Here is an 18,334-nt window from a genome sequence, read left to right on the forward strand (position 1 = left end):
GGCAGTGTGGATCATGCAGTGTGCTGTGGGGTCCCTGCAGCAGATGGGAACTAGTAGTGCTACTAGTTTACACTGCGAAGTTGCTTTGGTATCGAAGGTATTATTTTTTTTTTTTTGCAAGGTTTCTTATTAATTAAATAGACAGAAGGGGATTTATCTACAAAGCAGTAGCTTTTGTAAGCTGAGGTGAAAATTTAAAGAGGCGCTAACAATAAGGGAATATTTCATTATCTGTGGTAAAATACCATGGGTGAAAACTCCTGCCTCCTACTGATAGGCTTCCTAACTCTTGTAAACTTAATAGGGGACATTTACTAAGATGGGAGTTCTATTTCACAGGGGAAGTTGCTACAGGCATCCAATCAGATACTATCTGTTATTTTCTAGAAGGTGCTAAATATATAGATTCTGTAGTAGTAGATTCTGATTGGTTGCACATAGCAACATCCCATATGAACTCAAACTCCCATCTCAGTAAATTTTGCACAAAGTGTTAACTGGCATTAACTTGACAGAATCCATTAAAAAATTTACAGATTCATTCATTAACCACCATTGCTGTACCTCTTAACCGTATGACAGCCGTATGCCCCCAGTGAATATTTCCATGTATATGAGGGATCCAGGTATGCAGCCTGCTGTTGGTAGTGGCTGTAGCAGCAGCTGCTGAGTGGGACAGGAGATGCAGAACAGCTGAGCAGCCTAATGACTCCTCGGATCTCTATGCCAGCCAGGGTTCCAAGGAGTCTGAAATAACGGACAATTCAACTGATTTCTCCAGAATCCTTGGATCACAGGCTCGTAGAACAGAGGAGTCAGTAGCCTGGTGGTCAGCAACATGGAGTCGCAACCCCATGCTGAGATGTCAGGGCCCACTTTGGGGTCCAGACCCAAGATTTTAGAACTAAAAAATATTATCCGTCCCCCAAACACCATTGCTAACCATGTTCTTGCTTCCACCTTGGCAGCCCAGTACTTAAAAATAAAATAACAATGATGGAGATAAATAGGCTTCTTTCATGGAGCCCCAGTGAGAATAACTGTGAAACAGCACACAACTTCTGCTTATTAATGTGGCTTTCTCAGAGTCTGACATTATTGCTATGTGACGGCATTATCAGGCCCAATTTTCTCAGATGTTCTCATGATAAAAATGTAATGTATCTGGCACTTAAATAAAACGCATTCCATTTCCCCCCCTCCCTTTACCAGGTTACTAATAATGTACATATGTGAATTTAGATCACGTCGGTAAAACCAGAGGACTGCGGTAATTACCTTTGCTGTGTCTCTAATGCACATGGGGAAAGGTGGAGTGAAGCTGCTGAACTTACCTTAGGTAAATAACAAAATGCTTTCTTGTGAGTTTCCCTAAGTATGACTAATTTCCTTGATGAAAACACATGCCACTTTCCTCACAATAAAAGGCTTTATTTTTCAGAGGAAGAGGTTATTCTACGGGAATCCCCGCAGCCATCTGTATGGCCAGGTAATTAAAGCAATGAGTCAGACTATGTCTGTGTGGATTTGTTTTCTTTATATTATTGAGCTCTCACCTTGGCTCTTTCTCCTTTTCCTGCACCAGGTTGCTTGAAGCTGGTTTATGAAGTCATTACATGCCCTGCCTAATTGCAGTCTAGACTAGACGGATAAGAAAATAGTTTGCAGTTATTGGTGGTGTACCATAGTATATGGGCATGCAATATAAAAAAAAACTATAAACAGAATCAATCCTGGCTCGCAGTGCGCAAGAGAACATTGGAAGTGGTTCTGATAGGTAGTGAGACGAAGCTACACAGATATTTAGAATAATGTTATTGTTTTATCCTAACAGGTACAAGGCCACCTTGCAGGTACCTTGGTGAGTATCTTACAAGAGATCTGGGGTATAAGGTAGTTTTGATAATTGAATGAGCTACAGTATGCTTTACATTTATTTTATTTTATTTGCATGAAAAATTAAGTTTGTGTATGTTTGTGTGTGTGTGTGTCTCTCTCTCTCTCTCTGTATATGTGTGTGTGTGTGTGTGTGTGTGTGTGTGTGTGTGTGTGTGTGTATATATATATATATATATATATATATATATATATATAATATAAAAATGCAAAAGCTGTGAAAGCTAGTCTGCTACCTTGTGATTGCCTCTGTGTTTCTGTATGTGACAAAGAGATGTAGTATCACTCACTGCCAGAAGAGGGCAGTGTTTCAGTTAAACATTAACAACAGTTTCTTATATAGCGCACACATATTCCACAGCGCTTTACAGGGGATATTTGAACATTCACATCAGTCCCTGCCCCAGTGGAGCTTACAGTCTATATCCCCTACCACATGTACACGCAATTTTTGTTGGGAGCCAGGAGTAGATGGGCAGCACTCACTGGAAGTCCAGTGTTACTGCATTTTTATTATTATAAGGCCGTGAGTTCTGCACATCTACTTGATTCATTTACCTGGAAGGGCACCCGGCATATTTACCTACTGTATTCATATATATAAAATCCCCAAAGAGTCATTTACTAATATTTTAAAATTGCCGGAATTTGACTTGTGATCCTTTAGAAATGGACAACCGCAGACATTTAGCTTTAATTAAATAGACTGTTTGTTTTTATCTGACAGCATCTGGAAAAGTGGCATTATTGATTGGCAACAATGGTTACTTGAATCACCCCAATCTCCTGGCCCCAATGGTGGATGTGTTTGAGCTGTCAGTCCTTCTCAGGAGACTGGGTTTCTGTGTAATCTCACTTGTGGATTTGACACGAGAAGAAATGCTAATGTTTGTCAAACAATTTCTGGAACTCCTGGGTGAAGGGGCTTATGGTAAGTTTGTACAGTGTACATTTTAAATTCATTACAGCACTTAAAAATAGCTACTTGTTTGTCAAAACCTAGATTTGTTACTAGTAAATATTAGCATTTATAATAAGTTGTGTAACATAAAAATAAACAATTCTTGCAGAATTGTAGAATGTCATGTGCTCACTTCTAATGCGCTCTTTCCCGTTGCTGATGCAGATACAGGGCCGGCGCTGCCACTAGGCAGGGTTAGGCAGCTGCCTAGGGCGCTGGCCGCTAGAGGGCGCCCTTGTTCACCCCACAGCAGCCGACCAATGATTTTATTTTTTAATACATCTTTGCCGGGTTTTCTGGGAGGCGGCAAGAAGCTTATCCCTCACCTGGAGCAGCGTTATACAGTTGACAGCACTGCAGCTACATGGAGCGGTACCTGAGTCCTTGCCAGCAGTACTCTCAGCGGCAGCTGAGCGGTGGGACTACGCAAGGTGGCTGGGGAACAGTAAGCAGCAGACATAGATGGTAGCAGCAGGGAGCAGTAACCCCCCACTACAACCCGGTGGGCTGGGCGGCAGCAGCAGGAGCGCAGGTACAAGGTCCTGTATGCTTCTTCCTGACAGCCGGGTAAGCTCCTCTGCTGACTCCACGGCTGTCAGACAAAATGCTCTGGCTGTGGAAAAGATGGCACCAGGGCACCCCTCTTCACTTTAGTGCTGATTTTTTTCTGCTATTCTTACACACATACTGTATGTTCAGTATACGCAGGCAGGGACAGGAGTCACCAGCGCTATCTCTCCCACACGCTGCAGTGGGTCACACAGGTTACATACAGAGTGTTTACTAGATCTCACGCTGGGAGCCAGGGACAGTATGTAAACTATTATCTCCCTTTCCAAGTGTATTCAAATATTGTTGAATACACTTGAATAGTAGCATGTAGTTTGCAGACTACCCCTTACTCCCAGAGTTCGTGTAACCTCTCAGACCGGGAGAAGCAGGCAGCTTCCCAGCACCAGCAGTAGCAATACAGAAAAATAAGAATTATGAGTGTGCTCACTGCTCAGCTGTATGGGGAGTTGTGGATTTAGGTGGGTGCCTCTATCATCCTGTGTGTGTCCCTTTAGCCTATGGTAAATCCAGATGATCTGTGTCCCTCCCCACTACTACTCCTATCCAGTACCTTCTACTACTCCCACCCTTATCTCACCAGCTCCCATGTGCTCCCATGTGCCACTATAACTACCCCCCACCCAGTCTCTACAACTCCTACCCTTACCTCACCAGCTCCCCCGGCTACCATGTGCCACTATAACTACCCCCCACCCAGTCCCTACTACTCCCACCCTTACCTCACCAGCTCCCCCAGCTACCATGTGCCACTATAACTACACCCCACCCAGTCCCTACTACTACCCTCACCTCCTCCCCCAGCTACCATATGCCACTACATTCCTTACTACCTCCCTCCCTCACCCCCACCAACTCCACCAGCTGCCATGTGCCACTATGTCTACTACCACCCTCACCCAACCACCTTCCACAGCTGCCATGTGCCACTATAACTACACCTACCCAGTTCCTACTATCACCCCCCAAAAAACATTTGCTTGTTAAAGCATTTTTTTAAGGACTTTATTATTTTATTTTGTAGCATATTTTTTATCCAGTTTCTTTTATTATGCATATATTTAATATTCAACTACTTCAGTGACATGCTAAGTATGCTAGTGCGCAATGGTTGGGTACGAAACCCGATGCACAGCACAATGACGGTCAGATACTTTCAGACCCCATTGAGTATTTTTATCCTAACCCACCCTTCCTACCAGGACCATATTAATAATAGATATACTGTATGTATGGATGCAGTGTATAATTGTATGTATGTATGTATGTATGTGAGAGGAAGTATATAGATGTGCGTGCGTGCGTGCGTGCGTATATATATATATATGTGTGTGTGTATGTATGTATGAGACACGTGGGAATAGAAACAGATATAGGTGTATGTGGCAGAACAAAAAGGAGATAGTATTTATTTTAAGAGAGAGTGAAATGTGAAGGAATATGAGGGAGGAACTATATAGATATCTATATATGTATCAGAGGCAGAATGAAATAGAACTAGATACTCAGCTGCATAGGGCGCCAAGATCTGGGAAGGGGTGTCAGTAAGTGTGCCCATCAAATATGTGTGTGTGTGTGGGGGGGGGGGGGGGGGGCGGCGTAGGCCAAAGTTTTGCCTAGGGTGCCAAGAAACCTTGCACCGGCCCTGTGCAGATACTGTGAATATCTCTCTTCCAGGGATGTTTGCATCATTGGCTAATAATACACCGACTCAGCTACTGCCAGTCCTTTGTGACCTTGTAGCGAAGGTCAAGGAATTGTGTTGTGTAACCACCCTGCATTTCTACTGATTGATTGATTTTTATTTGATTTTCTAATGGACATTCATTTACCAAATATATTTTATGATTGCATTATACTGTATGGCTGGACTATTTTATGTAGCATTAGTGACAGAGAGAGATTTCTTGTACAGCCACTTTGTTTCTTGGTTCTTCTGTGTATATTACACCCATGTTCACATACTGGTTCATTCTATATGGGGTTATTCTGGTTGATTCCCAAGGCTGCAAATTCGCAGCCTTACAAGTCCACCAAACCCATTTGCCCATTTGCAAGGGCGATTCCCGTATAGGGCCTGCGAATGGATGTTACACAGTAACATCCATTCGCAGCCTATTGGGATCCACCCACATCATTCGATGGTCGGCGACCATCGAATGATGGCAAAGGTGCACGCATATAAAAGTGACTCTGAACTTACATATACGTGGATGCATGGGAGGAAGTTGGCGGGCAGCTGACACCCGGTGATGTCAGCTGGCCGCCCCCCGCGTCATCGGAGCATTTGCATGACAACGCCCAACGTTCTCATGAAACACTGGCCACTGCCCCCCCTCTGCACACTTGGGTACTTTATAGTCAAAATAGGATAAAAATAGGATGAAATTGAACAGTGGTTAGGAGGCTTGCGATACAGATTCACGGCTCTCCCGGGAAAATAGACTGTACAGGCAAGTCTATTTTGATTATGTTGTCTGTGAATGTTTTTGGCCTACAGATGGAGCCTTTCTATGCCATTCCGACAGCGTGCCAGATATCTCTAGCTGGCGAGCGCCGGTGGAGGATGGGCCGGAGGACAGGTATATACACGCTCGTGCATCCCATTCCTGAGAATGGGGCATGCGACTATCTCGTTAGCACGCGCCTCATTCTGGCGTATGGCACAGGGCAGTGGCGCATGATCATAGTCATGCCGGGAGCTGCTCTAATGGCTCCATCTGTAGGTCTAAATAGCTAGATAGTCAAAAAAAAATAGGATAGAAATAGGATAGTCAATCGGCCATTAGCCTGAATTGCATTGTGGGTATACACCTTAAGAACTCTGGTATGATTGACAGTTACATGCAAGCCTACTGCAAATTGCTTTCTTGCTGCATGCACAGAACTAAATGCAGATATTTTATTTGCCTTTAGAACTGCCCCAGTACACCTGCATATGGCAATAATCCTCATCATTATCAGAGCACTCTTACACCATTCCTATACCTGGTGCAAGAGATCCTTCTGAAATTAATGACACTATTTTGCACTCCCCCCCCCCCCCCCCCCCCCCACACGCCCACACACACAGTGTTACTTGTGCCATATCTGCTGCATGTGGACCTATGTGGTGGCAGCTGTATCTGCATCCCAGGAAAACACTGCAAGTTTCCATTTCTTATGCAGATACAGCCGCAGTCACACACTGAATATAGATATAGATATGCTGCATATGTAATTAGCAGAAGCTGCCTGTGTGTCCTATTCTTCCATTTTGCAAGTAAGACGCTATTTAATGGAAAAAAGTCACTCAGAGTGATGGAGTACAGAGTCACGCGCAGCTCATTCGTTATGTATAATGCAGCTTGTAACGCAGGATAGATGTATGTGGGCACATCTGTATGTATTGCTTGTGGATGTAGCATGCCCAGTGATAAAAATGTCAAGATCCATCTGGAAAATGGACTTGCAACTATGAATTGCCTTCTAAATAGGTGTTGTACAGTTGTCTTGTTCTACTCTCTGAAAATACCCCAGATGCATAACATTTGTGCATAAAATACTACATCCGTATGCCATGTCACACCAACCCACATATGTTCTCTGCCACACAGGGCTATTTTATTATGCTGGCCATGGGTATGAACGTTCTGGCAGAAATTATATGGTCCCCATTGATGCACCTCAGCCTTACAGGCCTGAAGACTGCATCAGTGTGCAGAGAATCCTACAGAAGATGCAACACAGAAAGACGGCCCTGAATGTGGTTCTACTAGACACCTGCAGGAAATGGTATGTCTCTTATGGTTGCCTAAACATATTCTGTCATTTGTTACAGCAGTTCATAATAGCTAGTTTATATGTGTTTATATCTGTCATGTTAACTTACATAGAGAAGAATTTACAGAGACAGGCAATGGAGTCATCAGGGAGCAGTTGTTATGTAGGTTTAAAAGTCTGACTGTCTTTTCTTACACAATATGTTGTCCGGATGACTAAATGAGATACTGAGAAATGTTTGTATAACAAAGGGGGTTATTTTGGTTCACTCTTTCTGATAAATTCCTTCTTAGATGGACAAAACCATGTGCACTGCAGGTGGGGTAGATGTTACTTGTGCAGAGAGAGTTAGATTTGGTTGGGGATTTACTTCAAAGTGAGATCTATATTGCAGTGTAAAAATAAAGCAGTCAGTATTTTCCCTGAAACAACATAACTGAAACAACATACCCCCCCCCCCCCCCCTGCAGTGCACATGCTAAGAAGGAATTTGTCAGAACGAGTGAACCAAAATACCCCCCAAAGACAGATGTCTTCATGGCAGGACAGAAAATTTATTTGGGATAAAACAGTAAACTTTATCAGGGAAATTAGGAAATAACTATGGGCCTTATTTTGGTTCACTCTTTCTGACAAAATCCTTCTTAGATGGACAAAACCATGTGCACTGCAGGGGGGCAGATGTAAAATGTGCAGAGAGAATTAGATTTGGGTGAGTTATTTTGTTTCTGTGCAGGGTAAATACTGGCTGCTTTATTTTTACACTGCAAAATAGATCTCACTTTGAAGTAAAACCCCACCCAAATCTAATTCTCTCTGCACAAGTTACATCTGCCCCACCTGCAGTGCACATGGTTTTGTCCATCTAAGAAGGATTTTGTCAGAAAGAGTGAACCAAAATAAGGCCCTATGTGACACTCTGAACACAATTATAAACTGAAAATTGGCTAAATAAGAAAATCTTGATAAAACATTGTAAAAATAAATCCACACATACTGGGCTTTATTTACTAAGATGAGAGTTCTATTTAAGATGGGATATTATTACTATGGGCAACCAATCAGATTCCATCTATTATCTTCTAGACGGTGCTAAATAAATAAGAAGTAGATTCTGATTGGTAGCTATGGACAACATTTCATCGTAAATAGAACTCCCATAATAGTAAATAAACCCCATTGGATATAGTTGCAGTTAATGAAATAATATTGCTATATACTATAAAGCAGGGATGGGGAACCTTTGGCCCTCCATCTGTTGCTGAATTACACATCCCAGCAGTCACTGCTACAGTTTTGCAGTTTTGTTATTTGGCCATGCTAAAACTGTAGCAAAGCATTCTGGGATGTGTAGTTCAACAACAGCTTGAGGCAGCGGCGTAGCTTTGTTTGGGGCGCCCCTCCGCCGTTAATGGGGGGCGCTCCCCTCCCGTCCGTCCAGCCACCCCCCCCCGTGCCCCCTCCCCCCATTGCCGCATGCTTACCTGTCCGTGCGTCCCGGCTCCCCTCCTGGCTTCAATAAATTCTATGCAGACGGACCACGATAAAATGGCCGCCCCCATACCGCAGACAGTTTCAGAGAACAGTCTGCTATATGGTGGTCCGGAGAACCGTCACCATTTTATCGTGGTCCGTCTCCATAGCATTGATTGAAGCCAGGAGGGGAGCCGGGACGCGCGGACAGGTAAACATGCAGGGCATGGGGGGTGGTGGGATTACTCTAGCACCGCAGCCCCCCCGGCGCCCCCATCTGCACAGCGCCCCCCTGCAACCGCGGGGGCTGCGGTGCTATAGTTACACCACTGGCTTGAGGGCCAAAGGTTCCCCATCGCTGCTATAAAGAATCTAAATGCATGAGTGTTTTTTATCCCTCCTCTGCGAAAAGTGTCCTGTGTGATGCCACAGTTTAGAAGAGACTTCTCACATCATCTGTCAGTCAGTCACCGCCATGCTAGCCTAAATCCTGGCTATAAGATATAATGCAAACTAATGTATGTAGCATATTTTTAATATACTTCTTTTATGTTGTTTTGTAGGTATAATTCAGACTGTGTTTTATCCAAAGTGACTCCTCTGAAGCCTTGGGGTAACACAGTGTATGGATATGCCACGTAAGTCATGTAGTGTGATCAGCTTTTTACCATTGCTCAAAGCTTTTCAGTATCTTTGCGAGCAAATAGCCTGGGAGGGGGATCTTGAAGAGGGTTCTATAACGGTGGTGATAAATTGTTTTTAAATAGTGTAAAATAACTCTGCACGCTATAAATATTTGTTATAAAAAATGTGCTGGAGATTTTGTTTACTTTTTATATAAAGTAGATACGTTTGCACAATTCTGTTTCCTTTAGTTGGTAATTGCCACTGGCAGGGAAGTCCAGGAACAGAGCATTTGGTACCTAATGAAATGGGCCATGTTGGAGGGTATGTGTAAATCCTTTGCAAAGAGCATGTAACCCCTGGCAGAGCATGTTAACCCCTGGCAGATAATGTAAATTAGGGCAGACAGCTTAATCCCTGGCACAGAATGTTAACCCCTGGCAGAGCATGTTAACCCCTGGTAGAGCATGTTAACTTCTTAATATGCAATGAGCATTACGGTGTGTGGCATAACGTGTAATGAGCATTATGGCATGTGGTATAATATGTAATGGGTGTGTGACATGTGTAATAGACATTACAGTGTAAATTTTTGTACGTGTATCCACCTTGGAAGCAGTGGCGTAACACCGGGTCTGCAGAGTGTGCGGGGATCTCCGTCCGTGGGGGCCCCAGGAAGTTGTTGTACCAGGGCCCAGGATTTCTCTTGGCGGCCCTGGATGTGTGACAGTGATTGCTCCATAAGCTGAAGCTAGCATGCTGTATTTTCACTTTAATGATTTTGGGTAATGATTTCATGATACAGGTTGAGTATCCCGTATCCGTAGATCCCGTATCCGAATTATTCCAAAAACCGTGTTTTTTTGGAACAATTCGAAATTATTATTTTTTCCCCCTAACCCTTTTTTTTATACTTACCAAGTCCTCCCGCGTCCATGGCAGCCCTTCAGCATCCTCTCCGATGTCACCGGCGCGTCTGGGAACTCGCACAAAGCACTCCTGGGACCACTGGAGGCGGTGCTGAAGGCCTGCTGTGGACTCCGGGGGACAACATGGACGCTGAGGGACCACCGAGCACCACCAGGGGACAGGAGAGTATGCCTAAAAAAATTATTCCAAAAAACTGAAAATGCCCTTATCTGGAATGCTCGTGGTCCCAAGTATTTTGGATAAGGGATACTCAACCTGTATAATAACACTTTCCCGAGTAAAATAGAAACTAACACTCAGGCAAATCATGCAGAATATAGGACCACACTTGGCAGTGCACAGAACAGAAATATTACCTTACAGCTTCTAATGTCCCACTAATCCATGCCGGCGTTTCCCTTATGATGAAGACAATATTCATTGACTTTACCATTGTACTTTTCCATTTTATGCCACGTGATAGGAACAGAGATTTAATAAGAAATGTGGGTGCACGGCTGTGTATACGAGTACATATGACATGACTTTTACAGAGAATTTCGTTCGCTATAAATCATGATTACAAAGGGGTATATTTTATGTAGTGTATGTCATTGTTCTGGATGTTTTGCACATTTCCCTTGACACTAAGCTCTTACCACAATATACGGGTGGGCTGTCTAACTACAGAGAAGTGTCATTAAATGTGTTTGTTTCTGGTAAGTGGAAGTAGTGCTTCCTCTGCCAAGTTGTGGTGTTGGCTTCCGTAACCTTTTATGTGACATTGCTTTCTGAAAAGTATATTAGTGCTTCTCATGTAGACCAAACCAAGGCATGTATGTGTTTGCAAGTGCAGCTAACCACCATTACTGACTTCTATCTGTCCTATAGTTAAGCGCAATGCATGGCCTAACACATAACCTGTTACTTCTTCCTCACAGAATAATATAACGGATTTAGCGTACACCTCAGAGTTATATAGCTGTGTATGAAACTGCTGTGGCTTCCCAGTGCCATATGCTTACTGTGGAAAATATCTATTGCTGAATACATTGGGAGGCTTGTGACGGTCCCCTGTCTTTAAATGAGATGAGGAAGATGAGGCTTGTTAAAAGGTTTCTAGTGAGACCAGACACAGGTCAGCAGTCTATATGTCACACCAAGAGGTCCACGTGCAGTAAGTCAACATTGACAGAAAGTCGATATGCATACTGTCAACATTGATAATAGGTTGTCACAATCAAAAAGTCAACATGGAAAACATTGGTATGAGTTTTCAAGTTTAATTGTGTCAATGTCGACACCTGAGCATGTCGACCACCACTAGTGTACTTTGATCGCCATGCTTTGGGCCAGATATCTTGCTCTGCTAACGATGCGCTCTGCTGTTGACCTATTATTCAGATACCAGACCAGACATGGACTGGAAAATACTCCACTTGATAATACACTCTCGGTACTACCAATCTGGACATCCTCTGGTATGTTTTAGGGGATCAAAAGAGCAGTGCCAAAAGACAACCCCTTTAATTGGCCTTTATTTAGTATGTGACAATAATATCCATTCCTATAAGGGAACTTCTCAATAGAAGGCATATATTAACATTATTGTCCTTGATTTATACAGTGCCACAGTACTCCACAGCCAGAGAATGTTTCCATAGATATACTGTACAAGGTGGAAAATAAAATGCAGATGAGAAAACAAAGAATAGGGAGAGCCACTCTCATGAGAGAGCCTGCAATATACCAGGGAAATGGACAGCTGAGGCATGTGGAGCGAATGAAACACTGAGAGATTAGGATAGTGGTGACAGTAGTAGGATAAGCTCTGATAAAGAGATGCCTTTTCAGAGGTGTTTAAAGCTTTAAAAGCCCCATACACACTAGATGATATGCTTCGTGAGTGATATCGGCAATGATATAGGCTGACCTCACGGGCAAATGATATAGTGCATACAAACTGAATTATATTGTTCAGTGTAGGGTGGCCAATCCTGGGATTGGGATGGGCGGGATCCCAGGATTGGGCCCTAAAATTCCAATCCCGGGATTTCTAATGCGTCTGAGCACACGCTCATCCCGGAGCACCGCTCCCTCCGCCCACCTGCTTGCTCAGTATGGCACCTCTGGACCACTCCACAGCTACATCCTCCCCCCCCCCCCCCCCCCCGCTCTGCATGCTCAGTAGGGAACCTCCAGACCACTCCCCAGCTGCATTGACTACCTCGCTTGCCGACCGGTCGGTTGGGGGGGGGGCATATTTTTTTAATTAGGGATGCCAATCCCGGGAATCCCACGATTGAGCATTTTTCAATCTTGAATCCCGGTATTTAAAAAATGCCCCGTGATTGGCATCAGAAGTTGATCTAAAAGGACTTGAGGGAGAGTAATTCCATTTAATTGGGTTTTATGATTATTTTATTTTTTTTCCTTTTCATTTTTTTCAGTTGTCTGCCAATTTATTTCCCATAATAAAAATTATTTTAGGAGCACTGTCTATAGAGGATCAGGTTTGTAGGATAACTGTTGATTTAGGATTTATTCGCTCACAACTTTTAGGGAAAGTAAACTGTAAATACAGACATCAGTTATCATATTCTTTGTTGTTGGCCAAAAATGTAAATATAGAAACTTAAGGATCATGGAGCATTACTGTTCTAGAAGACATACTGTAAATTTTTTGTGTGCTTTATTTTGGTTGTAACATAGTTATTAAGGTTGAAAAAAGACGTTAGTCCATCGAGTTCAACCTATCTAACTTGTAACTCCTGACTTGAGTAATAGTCATATCTATAGGATTCCCTTAGTGGTCAAAAATTTATCCACTAACAGTAGTTGCTGTAATCACCCCCAATAGCAATCCCTAATTGTGAAGAATCCTCTTCTTAATTCAGTTCGGAATTTCTTTTCCCCGAGCCTCAGTACATGCCCGCGTGTCCTAAGTATAGGCCTGTTAGTGAACAAATCATCTCCCAGTTCCATATGATTCCCAGTCTTGTCTGTGTGTGTGTACTGTAACTGATATCTACATGTACAGGATGCAATAGTACATCATTACACTTTGGCATTAACTCAAATGTCAAATATTAAATAGCCCTCTAATAGAGAGTCTGAGCTATAGATGTGGGGTAGGGAAGTTGGGAAATGGGAATGATACTCCCTCTGTGGCTTTAATGTTTGCATGTGCCATTATCAAGCAAATTTCACTTTTTCTTAACTGTCCTTTTCCTGCCTGTATCTGTGACTCTCTCACATCCTAACTGGAAGTCAAGGTGCTTAGAATAAAATTCAATGATGCAATTATTCTCTATCTCCTTTCACAAACAGTAGCGAGAACGCTGAAGCATATGAAGTACAAGATGAAGAATTCAGCTCTGGTATCTTTATGACGTATTTGAAGAAGCATATTTTGAAAGAACTGAAAGTGACGCATATGCTAGAGCAGGTCCTCGAAGGTAAATCTCTTTGAATGCAAGACAGGGATAACCACATCATGGCAAAGAAATACAATGATGTGGAGTTCTGCACTCCAATCATCAAAAAGCACATCCCAAACAGAGTGATATTAGCCAATAATAGCATAGTTGCCCCATAGATGTGTACACGACACTGCCTAGAGTAGTTCTGGAGAGCTGGGGGAACTCATCTTCCTCTGTCACCTAATTACTTCCCATTATCCTAGTAGGCAGAGCCATGGCCAGTAGGGTATGTGTATGGGCAAAGGACAACAGGGCTTAGGTCAACAGGCACAAGGTCGACAGGGACGGAATGTTGATACAAGCATTAGGTCGACAATGGGAAGGTTGTCAGTCAAAAGGTCAACATGAGTTTTTCTAATTTTTTTTTTGTCCCAAATGTTGACACTCTATCAGTGTACCGCATCCCCTAATGGGCAAAACCATGTACACTGCAGGTGGGGCAAATATAACATGTGCAGAGGGGGTTAGATTTGGGAGGGGGTGTTCAAACTACTATTTAAATTGCAGTATAAAAATAAAGCAGCCAGTATTTACCCTGCACAGAAACAAAATAACTCACCCAAATCAAACATTTGCCCTTCCTGCAGTGCAACATGGATTTGCCCATTAGAGACAGAATTAGCGTTAGCGATCCATGCGGAATCAGTCCCGTAATGCCGCAAAAGCTGGTATTCCAGTTAAATAAATTACCCATGCTTCCATTTATTAGGTTTCAATAGTGTCAATTTGTGTATGTCTGTACTGAGAATATTAAAATGTGTGCAGTGGAAAGTATACGTTTGTCTGGTTCAGTTGGTTACAGTACTAAGAATCTAATACTAGGTGATTCATCGCGCCCCACGGGCGCTCTTCACACCGGCGTAAGGGGCTTCATTTGTGAACTTTTGCATTGTGAGAAATATGGTTAGAATTGTATGAAAGATGCCCTGTATTACAACTTGAGTTATAGGTGAAATGTGTTCAATAGAGAGCATATGATTTGGAAGGGGGTGTGTATTGTTTTGTTTAATTAGGGTATGCTAATATTGTTGCTGGGATGTGTAGTTCGAGATCAGCTGGATGGCCACATGTTGAGTATCCCTGCTGTAAAACCTCAGAGAATGTCATTTTAATATATCTCACTGGCCAATGAAGACACTGGGCTTTTATTGAGCAATAACTGTTAAAACAACTTGCAAACATTTGCAGCTGAGAAATAGCTTTAACTGCTTGGGAAGACTTAATGAATCTCAGGACCTGCATGGGAACTTAGAGCAAATCTAGCTAAAGGGCACAAATGTGTATAATGTGAATGTGAAGGGGGGAGGGGCAGTGGCGTAGCCAAGTTTTGGGTGCCCCCCCCCCGCTGCCGCCCCGCCAAGCACCCCCTGCCGCCCCGGCACCCATGCAAACCCCCGCCAATCCCCCGCAGCCTTACCTATCGCGCTGGTCCCGGCGGCTCCGTTCTTCTGCTGAGGACCACCACAAAATGGCCGCCCCCATACAGCAGACAGTTTCAGAGAACTGTGTGCTATACGGGGGCGGCCATTTTGTGGTGGTCCTCAGCAGAAGAACGGAGCCGCCGGGACCAGCAAGATAGGTAAGTCTGCGGGGGATTGGGGGGGGTGTAACTATAGCACCGCAGCCCCCGGCGCCCCCACATGCACAGCGCCCCCCCCCCCCGCATTGGCGGGGGCTGTGGTGCTATAGTTACGCCGCTGGGGAGGGGAGTAAATGTAATATGTTTTGCAAGAAACAAATACTGGGCAGCTCCCTCCCAAATCTAAATCTGTTCACACATCTTAAATTTTGGTCAACTTGCAGATGACCAAATTATACCTTTAATAAATCCGAGGATAGGAGAAAATATTAGAATTGGTAATGCTCTAACTAAATCTCTCTGCCCCATTTGAAGATATTGGCAGAGATCCCCTGGTAACTGGCAAACAAGTTATGGAAATAAGACACTCTCTGAAAGAGTCTCGAGCTCTGACTGATGAGATCGACATCTCAGAAAGAGAACAGCTGAACAGGACGGTATGGGATCAGCAGAGCCGTAAGTAGGACAGATGCTGCCCTCTAGTGGGTGCCTTCAGTTTCACATTGCTTTGCATGAATTCTGTGAATGTACTAGTAAGCCCGCTCTAAACAAAAGCTTTGAAAGCTAGTCTGCTACCTTCTGTGTTTGTGCATGTGTCAGAGAGAGGTGTAGTTTCACTCTCTGCCAGCAGATGGCAGTGTTTCGGAGACTCACGGACACTAGAGAGAGAGAGAGAGATGATTTGTGTCTGTTATAAAATGTATATAAAGCAGCTTTCCTGCTGCTTTATATACATTTCGAGGATTTCACTAGCTACTGTATTTTATTGCCCTGGTGTCGCAACAGATGCTCCATGATACTCTAATAACACCCTTTATTCCTTTTAGAGTTTGTACAGCCTAAATATGCCCCGGTAGAAACAAAGCATGTTCAAACTTGAATGTTGACAAACCTCTTCTGTCTCTCATCCTCCATTTTTACATTTTAGATGCAAAGAGAGTTTATCCGAGCCCTAAAATGCAGGGGGACATGGCCTTAATGCGGAAGGTGTGGCCATGCCCCCTTAGAAAAATTTGCCTGGGGCATATCCAAGAGGAGGGTTGATAAATTACATAATTTTCAGTTCAGATATGGCCTTTTACAATCTATATATCAGATGGTGATTGCCTCATATCTGCATAAATATCAATGGGGCAGATGTATTAACAAGAGATAAATGCAAGGGTGATAAGGAGAGATAAACGTCCAGCCAATCAGCTCCTTACTGACTTTTAACTAACTGCTAACTGCCATGGCTGTGTTTGAAAAAAGTCAGTAAGGAGCTGATTGGCTGGACGTTTATCTCTCCTTATCACCCTTGCATTTATCTCTTGTTAAGGCTTAATACTGTACATCTGCCCCTCTGTGTGTTCCCCATTATAGTAGTATAGTATCTTACCATATTTAAGTTTTTTTTTCTTCACCATAAGTTATTTTAGGGAACATAAACATAAAGAACGGCCCAGTAAAATATCCAAGCTCATTCCAAAGCTGATGGAGATAACGACCTTGACAATGTTCTGGTGGCTCCTCCTTTATGTAAAGGAGCAATATCATATATTATAAATTCCTTATGGAACTTATAGATTACTCCTCCATACGTTCAGGACTAAATCAGTGGTTGAAACATTTCCCTTCATCAACTGTAAAAGACTTAAAATGTTACAATATTCTATTACTAATTTCCCAATGGCTAAATATTCTGAAATGTACTTAAACATTTTTCATTGTTCTTATATTTCCCCGACTAAAGGATTCCATATGGGAATCCTAGATGCCCCAACGTGTATGAAGTGTAAATGTTCTCAAGCTGATCTATATCATTATTTCTGTTCCTGCCCTGTCATTAAAAAAATTCAGGATGCAAATGAGACCTTTTTCTGTAGAACGCCTAGTCAATTACACTGCATGTCCTGCTGAATGGGCCATTTTTGGCCTTCTACCTGAAGGTATTAGTATCCCTCGGGCAGTTAAGTCATTACTTCTGTCAATCTCATCTGCTGCCTGCAAAACCATCTTGCAGATGTGGATTAAAGAGGCCCCTTCTACTTTGAAAGTTTTTAAGGATAAGTTGTTTTTCATTTTTCATAAGGACTGGCTAGATGCCTCTCTTCAAAAAGAATCTCGCACCAAAAAACTTTTAGAAACTGGGGGGAATTATATTGAGATTGTACTGCTGTCTATAAGACAAACCATATTGCATTGTTTTCTGAAAACAATTTGGTATGAGGAGCGTATTTTGCTCAATAATCCTCCAATTTCTTTTGAATAATACTACTTTTACACGGGTGTGGTATATGGTTCCGACAGTCGGGATCCAGACAGTCATTAGTCCGATGCCGGGGTCCCGACTAGCCGGACTCAAACAGTGGCTCGCTACACTCGCCACCTATTCTATTCTCCCTCTATGGGGGTCATGGACCCCCATAAGGGAGAATAACCGGTGGCCGTCGGCAACCCGGCTGTCAGTGTTTTAACAGTTGGGATCCCAAAGTCGGGTAAATGACTGTCGGGACCCCGTCCGGCACCCCTTTTACACATAGGGTTAGCAAATTTTTTGTAAATCTGTTCATATCGTTTTTATTGATTTGATAACCTTATTCTGTTTTATATTTCCTTGGAATTGTAATTCATATATTATATTCACTACTTTGTGACCTCTTGAAGCTTTGACTAAATAAAGCTTTTAATAAAAAAAAACCTAAAGAACAGAGATAAAGTAAGAAGAAGTTCACAAATACCCCTTTCAGATCGCACCTAATTACTGGGTTCATGCCGGTTTGTTGCTTGTTCGACCCGGTAATAGGCGCATCAACACAGCATTACAAACGGGAAAAAAACAGGAGGCAATGCTTGGGGGTTTGAAATGAAATCCCAGCGGTCGGAATCCCGGCGTTCAAAATCCTGACAAGGGGGGGACGTGGATCGCCCATCCCCCCCCCACCCACCTTGCGGGCTCGCTTCGCTCACCATGCAGCGGGCCCGGTGCCTCGCTACGCTCAGCACACTAATTTATTCTTGCTCTATGGGTGTGGTGGACACCCATAGAGGGAGAAAGTGTAGGGATTTGAGCGGCTGCGATTCCGACCGCCGGGATTT

General features: G+C 43.2%; 1 protein-coding gene across 5 annotated transcripts in view; it reads left to right on the forward strand.

The window, feature by feature from the left end:
* LOC146074714 (mucosa-associated lymphoid tissue lymphoma translocation protein 1-like) overlaps positions 1 to 18,334 on the forward strand; it is a 101,630-nt gene that overhangs the window by 74,155 nt on the left and 9,141 nt on the right. For 4 of the 5 annotated variants that reach the window (XM_083183135.1, XM_083183133.1, XM_083183132.1 and 1 more), the window contains exons 6-13: positions 1,243 to 1,339; positions 1,442 to 1,489; positions 1,835 to 1,861; positions 2,624 to 2,827; positions 7,024 to 7,201; positions 9,226 to 9,300; positions 13,526 to 13,653; positions 15,572 to 15,712. In XM_083183135.1, coding sequence (XP_083039261.1) covers positions 1,243 to 1,339; positions 1,442 to 1,489; positions 1,835 to 1,861; positions 2,624 to 2,827; positions 7,024 to 7,201; positions 9,226 to 9,300; positions 13,526 to 13,653; positions 15,572 to 15,712 — 898 coding nt within the window. The remainder of the gene's footprint in view (positions 1 to 1,242; positions 1,340 to 1,441; positions 1,490 to 1,834; positions 1,862 to 2,623; positions 2,828 to 7,023; positions 7,202 to 9,225; positions 9,301 to 13,525; positions 13,654 to 15,571; positions 15,713 to 18,334) is intronic. The other variant, XM_083183136.1, reaches the window with a different exon arrangement.

Source organism: Crinia signifera, chromosome 4, assembly GCF_055691185.1.
Source record: "Crinia signifera chromosome 4, ASM5569118v1, whole genome shotgun sequence".
NCBI classification, from domain to species: domain Eukaryota; kingdom Metazoa; phylum Chordata; class Amphibia; order Anura; family Myobatrachidae; genus Crinia; species Crinia signifera.